General features: G+C 40.0%; 1 protein-coding gene across 1 annotated transcript; it reads left to right on the forward strand.

Annotated features, from left to right (window-relative positions):
• Positions 1–619: 619 nt before the first annotated feature.
• Positions 620–8,110, forward strand: bmp5 (bone morphogenetic protein 5). The gene is made up of 7 exons (XM_076164956.1): positions 620–1,546; positions 3,965–4,157; positions 5,705–5,853; positions 6,124–6,321; positions 6,944–7,020; positions 7,135–7,245; positions 7,390–8,110. The coding sequence occupies exons 1-7, from the start codon at positions 1,012–1,014 to the stop codon at positions 7,537–7,539; spliced, it is 1,413 nt and encodes a 470-aa protein (XP_076021071.1). The 5' UTR covers positions 620–1,011; the 3' UTR covers positions 7,540–8,110.

Here is an 8,110-nt window from a genome sequence, read left to right on the forward strand (position 1 = left end):
AAGCACAAGTGAAGTTTCAGTAGCCCGATCATGGTTTTGTGGTATTTATGTCTATTAAAGAATCATTATCTCTGTGTTTTATGGATTTAAAACACGCGTGTAGCCTTCAGTATAAGCAAACAAGGTCTTTATCATACATTTATCAGCATTAAGCGAGTACATCAAAGTAGGCCACGTTATTAAATCCACTTTTTTCCAGCAAATCTATGTTTTAATTGAATTCTACAGTACAGAATCCCAGTTTTCTGTGTTAAATGAAGGCACATCCCGTGTTTGCTGGGAGGCCTCACCTATAAATACGGGGGCGACTTCAATAAGTAGAGGTGATTAAAAGCCTCTGTCATTATTCTTTAACTCGTTAAGACGGCATCTCAGATTTCAAGTGTCTCCTTTTACACACCGGAGCCTCCACACATTCATCACGGATCTCCGGCTGAGGTTTTCCTGCGGCCGCTAGAGGTGGGAGATGCAAAAACAAAAAGTTGAGTGTGGGATGGACTCACAGGGGCAACTCAAGCCTCAATACTCCTGAGTCAAACATGTTTTACTACACACACACTCTCTTGCTGGCTTTCACACACTTCGATACATGTGAACCATTTGTGGAAGTCTCCCGGGTTTATATCCCTCGTCGTTATGGGCGTACCTGAGAGGAGTAAAGTGCGGGACGGGTCATAACTCCATAAATACTTTGGTTTGTAACACACAGACTTTGGATGAAACCCTGCAAGGACTTTAACGCTGCTTGGAACAACAAGAGGATCCATTCGCGTGCAGGACAGGGGCGACGGTTTAATACAACAACAACAACAACAACCACAACAACAACAACAAGCTGATATCTTTAATTTGTTGGAAGTTGATGTTCTCGAATTAACCACCGTGCAAGTTGTGGTCTCTCTGGCTAACATGGGAAGTATATGATCACATTTCGGCTCATAAGTATTTAATTTTTTTTACACAGTGCGATGTAGTTCAACTCCCAACAAAGTGAGTTAATCATCAGTCAAGATGTCAGCGTTTACATCTTTGAACCGGACTGTGATCGGACTTGCGTGGAGCTGCGTGTGTTTTCTTTCCTACTGCGCTCATTGCGGGTTAAGTGACAACCATGTGCACTCCAGCTTTATTTACAGGCGGTTGCGCAATCACGAACGCAGGGAGATCCAGAGAGAGATCCTGTCCATCCTGGGTCTTCCTCACCGTCCCAGGCCTTTCTCTCCCGGCAAGCAAGCGTCCTCCGCCCCGCTGTTCATGCTCGACCTGTACAATGCCATGACCGTGGAGGAGGAGGTGGTGGCGGCGGCGGCTGCGGCGGTGGTGGCGGCGGCGGCGGCGGGAGCGGCGGGGACTCAGGGGAAGAACTTTGGTGCCAAGGCTCAAGGGCACTCCCGTAAAGCGTATTACAGCTCCCAGCATGGCTACTCCCGTGTGGCACAGCCGTACCAGGCGGCTCCTCTCAAAGGCCACAGCCCCGCAGTCACCACGGTGCACGACACCAACTTTCTCAATGATGCCGACATGGTTATGAGTTTTGTCAATTTAGGTGAGTGACATTGGAAAAACACACCAAACCTTCACCAAATTGCAATATTGCAGAAAATGATTCATTACTTATTAATCTCAGTCTCAGCTGATGTAATTGAATTGTATACTGTGTAACTAATTTCCTTCTCTTCACACCAAATTCCCTGCTTTGTAATCAATACAATATATTATAATAAGGAATATAACAGAATTCAGTTAATCAGCAGAGTTTAATTCATACATTTTATGATATATAGAATGTTGCCATCATAATATTGCTATCTTAAGTTATCTGCCTATCACTCTCTCCCTCTCTTTATATACTGTATCTAAATATATATACACTATAGCAATAATGGGCTTATATAGACATATATCTGTCTTATAGAGTTTTGAAACAATTGCATTTCTCCAATAATTGCATTAGTCTCAGTGTCCTTTCTGTTAAACCTTCTGTATTTAAAGCAGCTTAGCCCTCCTTCTTTATAGTAGTATTTTGTTTTGTTTGCCATTTAAAAACTAGTTGAACTGTATAATTTTTGTATTTGTTCAGTAGCCATGACCCCTGACCCAGCAGTTCATAGGAACGTCTCTGACCTTGAGAAAATTAGTCTTAATTATTTCCTGCAGTTAAAAGTAGAGTGATTCTGACTGATGCTTATATGTTTCAGAAGCCTTGTCTCTAAATGAAACCAGTAGCCCTTTTCATCCACATTGCTTTCATCTCTGCCATTTGTGTTGTTGAATCAGAATTAAGAGAAGATATGGGTTGTAACTCATAACTTAATATAACTATAATGCATATTTAAAACCTCCAAAATCAGTATTAAAAAGCCCCATACAATAAGCACAAAATGTTCAGACACTGTAATGCTAAAGTTTTTGTTTTTTTTATAAATATGAAGCAATACACGTAAAAGTGAATTTGTGTAGAGCTGCTTGGAGGTATAATCCCTCACCTTGGCCTGAGCCCATCTGTTTCCACTTACCACTAGCAGGGCATGTACACTGACAGCCTTGAAAGCCCTGCTCTCATTCTGGAGACTGTCAGTGAAGTGTTCAATGGGGCTCTGTTTTTATTACAGTACACTCTAATATAACTACCGACTTCAACTGTTGTAGAAATGTCTTTGTGGCATTTCGTAAAGTTTAATATGCTGACAAAACAGTTGCTTTGATATTTAATCAGTCAGTTTTGTAACCATTTGATGTGTCAAGTGATAGATCGGCTACTGAAAATCCAAACACTAAGTTCAATTTAAAAGCAACAGAGTTAAGAAGTAATGAATCAGGTGAGTTATTATTTATACAATATATTATTCTAGTCACTAGTCACTCGTGTTATTTAGTCACATAGAGAAGCTGGGTTCATGTATGATCCCTTACTTGCTGAGTGAAGTCATTATAATTAAATCTTCAGCTATCTTCAGCTCTGCTCTGAGTGGAGCTCCTGCTTCAGTTTACTGCCCGTGGCTAATATTATAGAACACACTCAGCGGGTAAAAGTCAGACCTGACCTCTGACCTGTTTGTGCTAAGTAACCACAGGCGTTCCCTCTTGATGAAATATCAGAGACATGCACTGCAGAATATGGCTACAGATGTTAGAAAACAAAGTGACCTCAGCCTTGTGCTGCTGCTGTATTGCTACTGAGCGGTAATGTGAGACAGTTGGTCACTTTTTAGAGGTATTAAAGTATCTCTTGTCATGTTATTCTTAATTTTGATCCAGATCTTGGAATGCATTGAAATGTAGGAGTTCATTCTACCTAGATGAAAGGTTTTCTACTACATCCTCTTATTTTCTTGCATCAAATCAAGTAAACGTCATACATGATGTGAGTTTTTAAATGTTATAAATACACGTGTTGCATAAAAATGTCTCACATCTCGTTAAATTTGAAATATGAAGTGTTAAAGAGAAGACTCATTAAACACAGCCGACATTTAATATGAAACCTACAGGAGGTCAGCATAAGGTCAGAAGTGAGGTCAGATGCTCGTATGACATTGAAGAATCCTGTCTGGTCTTTTCTGTCACTTGAGCAGCAGACAAAAGTGTCTTTAATTGAAATCAGCCTGTTTTTCTTAACTGACAGCCCATTCATCATGGAGAGAGAATGCAGTTAGGCACACAGTAGAGAGCCTGTCTAGGAACTGCTACCTGTATTCAGTTGACTGATTTAATGAACTGGAAAGTGCTTTTGTTGGTAGTCAAAATGTTTGGATTGGACATAAAAAGTCAAAGAAGATGTGATAAATGACTCTTTTTCTGTGTGTTAATGCTGCATATTTAGTTTTTTTGGAAGTTACACACACATATGCGGTTCAGGAGGTAATGTTTTATACATGCATACAGTATATAAAGCGTGTAATCTTTACCTTGGTGGATATGCTGCCTGTAAAAATGTTAAACATAAACTATTTTCTTCCCCCAGTGGAGAAAGATAAAGATTTCTCTCACCAGCGGAGACACTACAAGGAGTTCCGTTTTGATCTGACTCAGATCCCAGATGGAGAGGCAGTGACTGCGGCAGAGTTTCGGATCTATAAAGACCGCAGTCATAACCGCTATGACAACATTACCCTGAAGGTTTCTATATATCAGGTCACCAAGGAGTATCCAAATAAGTAAGTACCCTATCAACCAGAACCAAACATTAAAATATATATCAGTACATTTTGTGGCATCAGCTTTAATGGATAACTTGAGAGACAGCTATCACCTTCCACTGTTCTGTTCTCCGGGGGAAACTTTCCAAAGCACAGAACATCCTACTGTCTCCCAATCTGTTCCCCCTCATTCTCACCATGTCTGCATTACAAATATAGTTCTTGGATAAAGAGAACTCCATTAGCAAGTCAACCACTTGTAAAGCTTAGAAGGTCCATCGGTTATCACTCTACATGTGTTGCCTGCCAAGCTGGCCACATCCCACATGAAACCACGAGGGCCCATATTAGGAGCTAGAGGGGGATGGGGTGCTCCCTAGGGTGCTCCCTGGGTAACTGTTGCCCGCCACCTGCCTGTCTTAACAATATTCCGGAAGTTTGAACCATGACATAGCTGAATACACAGGGGTGTACTTAAAAGTGGGCCCACATTTGCTTGCCAAAAATGTGTGTGTGTGGGTGATTGAAGGGGAGATATGGCCCTCCTGGGCTTTTCAAAAGGGCCGAGGCAATGTACTCTGCCATCTTAAAGGGGAATGCTGCTTAGTTAGTGTTTTCACATACATTATTCATTGAGGATTGCACATTTTACTTTGTGTTGGAGAACTTCAGCAGCTCTCATCTAATGTCACAAAGTGTGTTTGTGATGCTTAAGCAGTCAGTGAACAATGTGAATCAATATACATAAGATATACAGAGTTAATGAGCTTAAAACATTTCAGACAGCAAGTTTATTTGGGATGTACTGCCACAACATCCGCACAGTTCTGTTAAGGTTAAGGTAGGGAAAGGCTCATAAAACTCCTTGGTTAAGGAGCAGAATAAACTATGGTATTGTTAAATAAAACAATTGGTATTGCACTACTACACTCATTCATCAGGCACACTACTGGATAAGCTTACGCAGTTAAGTGTTTAATTATGTTTGGAAGAGTGTTAACATGCATATCCTCTCTCACTTAATGATGGGAATTTTGTCATAAATGTAGTTGACTCATTTATTTGAGATCATTTTCAACTTGTTTTCATTTCATGTCATTTTCATTCATTCTGTCATGATGGGGTCGGTGGGAGTCTGCTTAGGGCCCCTGAAACGCCCCTCAAAGGTCTGGTTCAGTTTATTTAGTGTGTTTCTGGTTGGTTTCTGATTCACAGTCCTAAAGAATTAAGGGATAAAAGAAAACTATTAAAAGCCCCTCAGATTTGTTGATCCATCATTAATCAGTCAGCTTTATGGCTAGTTTATTCCCCAGTTTAACTATTGTAAAAGCAATAGTCCTATTCAGACGTTTGCAGCATCGATCCTCTAAAATCACAGCTTATCAAAAACACTGAATTCTTGAATTCAAGAAAATTCTTCCACTCTTCCACACCTTTTCCTCTTTCAAAAAACCCCAAACTAATCCTCATCATCCACATTCAGAGCCAAGTGAGGGAACAAACACTTACTTACTTGTTGCATAAGTACATGTTTTAATATTTATCATTTCCCCCCTCGATGTCAGAGATGCAGAGACTTTCCTGCTCGATTCCAAAAATGTCCGAGCATCTGATGGCGGCTGGCTGGTGTTTGACATCACAGCGACCAGTAACCACTGGGTGATGAATCCACAGCAGAACCTGGGCCTGCAGCTCTGTGTGGAGACTATAGATGGTAAATGAAAATGACTCTGTCTGTCATGGGAATTTCCTTCCTCTGTCAGCATTTTGTTCAAATTAATATTGCCATTGATTTAGAGACATGTTGAGAAAATTAAATATCCATGAATCCAAAGCAGAAAGATTCACAGCTTGGATCAGTGTTGTTGATAATAAAGAATGACAAATAGATGTAATATCCTAGTTTTGTATCCATGAAGTGAGTTCCACCTCGTGTTGAATTTTATGTGAGTTTTCTTCCCTTTCCCTTTATCTTGTTCTAAAGGTCGAAGCATCAATATAAAATCTGCTGGGATCGTTGGGAGGAATGGGCCACAGTCCAAACAGCCCTTCCTTGTTGCCTTTTTCAAGGCCAGCGAGGTGTTGTTCCGCTCTGTCAGAGCTGCCGGAGGGAAAAAAAAGAACCACAATCGCAATAAGTCTACGAATCAGCAAGAATCATCTCGAGCGCCCAAAAGTGGAGGTTTGTGCACTTTAATCCGTTTTCTGAGCGAGCATGTGACTTTCCATCCGTCAGCTCAGCATTACCACTTGTATACAAACAGAACCAAGGGGCGGATTGAAATTGGATGATTTCATTTGCTGAGCACATTCATCCTCCCCAGGGGATGAACCACCTTTTTCATTATTCCTATCCAGCTTATTCTTGATTCAGAAACAGTGCATCTTCTAAACATTCGTACTAATATTAAAAGTCTGAACATCTGGATCTGTGTAATTGACAGTTGGGCTCCATCACTCACTGTGTAACTGATTGTCCACCAGTGCCACAATGTTCCGTGACATTAGTAACATAGTAGGTGGAACGCTGTGTTTATTATTATGGGTCCACGTCCAGAATTTAATTTTAACAGTTGTAGTATTTTCATCTCATCTCTGCTCACATGATGCAAACACACAGCTATAATAGCTGAACCTCCACTTAGCTGAAGACTTTCTATCACTGATCAATACCACACTAACCTCCCTTTTTTCATGTGTGTAATTGTTATACTAATCCATCAGAAACTGTTTATTGAACTGCTTTTGTGTGTACTTTCATCCACCAAACAAACAGTGCAGACATGTATTCTCTCACTTTTCAGATCACAACACAAGTGAGCAGAAACAAGCCTGCAAGAAGCACGAACTGTACGTCAGTTTCAGAGATTTGGGTTGGCAGGTAAATATGTCACGTCACCAGGACAAAACACCGGTAATGAAATCAGCAATAATAAACGAATCACACGTCATATAAAAGAGGCTAACTCAGTTTGTCCCCGGCCTCTTCCTGCAGGATTGGATCATTGCACCTGAAGGCTACGCTGCTTTCTACTGTGACGGCGAATGCTCCTTTCCACTTAATGCACATATGAACGCCACAAATCACGCCATTGTGCAAACGCTGGTAAGTATCAACCAGAGTATTTCATCCTGTGTGTGTGTGTGTGTGTGTGTCGTTTCACAAGCTACTGTTGTAACGTTACACTTCATGTAAAACACATTGCTATTGCGCCCTTTTCTCATACATACTTTATGCTTTCATTTATAGGTTCATTTAATGTTTCCTGACAATGTGCCAAAGCCCTGCTGTGCCCCAACCAAGCTGAATGCAATATCTGTGCTTTACTTTGATGACAGCTCCAATGTTATTCTTAAGAAATATAGAAATATGGTCGTTAGGTCTTGCGGTTGCCATTAATAGCCAAACGAACTTGAATTTATACTAGCTGGTATGGGAATTGCTGGAAAACACATCTACCACAGCTGTCATGTGATGTACAGTATTATGTATATATGTTTTCATATCTAATTTATTTTTTCTCACTCTGTTTTTTTTTTAAATAGCACTGAAAACTGTGATATTTAAATAATTAGGTAAAAGATTTTTGTAGGCAGTTGTCACTTAATCTTTGTGTCCGTTGGCATATACTGTATTTTATTTAGTTCAAGTTAAGGATTGTCAGTAAACTAGTCACTGGATCGCAGACTCGAAAACATATTTAATACAAACACTTCTGCTTTGGCTTCTGTTTAAGTATTTCCTCAGCATTTGAATAATCTTTAAATCTTATATTCCAAAAGATTAACCAAGTCCAAAGTTATTTAAAGTGTTGTTGTTTTTTATGCCAATCATTAAGTGAACATGTTTATAAAAGAGCATAATGTTGTTTTGGTAATGAAGCTTATGTTGAGTGTTCAGTTCTCATGTTGACTTTCTTTTCCTGCTCAACAACTATTCTATTTTTTATGTTTGGTAAAAGTTTATCCTA

The sequence above is a fragment of the Genypterus blacodes genome, unplaced genomic scaffold (genome assembly GCF_046128005.1).
Source record: "Genypterus blacodes isolate CSIRO-AG114 ecotype Tasmania unplaced genomic scaffold, CSIRO-AGI_Gbla_v1 ptg000012l_1, whole genome shotgun sequence".
Taxonomy (NCBI): Eukaryota; Metazoa; Chordata; class Actinopteri; order Ophidiiformes; family Ophidiidae; genus Genypterus; species Genypterus blacodes.

Excerpts from the sequence above, each read along its gene's own strand:
- bmp5 (XM_076164956.1), top strand. The coding sequence starts at position 1,012 with ATGTCAGCGTTTACATCTTTGAACCGGACTGTGATCGGACTTGCGTGG. Across the intron at positions 4,158-5,704 it reads ACCAAGGAGTATCCAAATAA|AGATGCAGAGACTTTCCTGC; the intron begins GTAAGTACCCTA and ends CCTCGATGTCAG. Across the intron at positions 6,322-6,943 it reads TCGAGCGCCCAAAAGTGGAG|ATCACAACACAAGTGAGCAG; the intron begins GTTTGTGCACTT and ends CTCACTTTTCAG.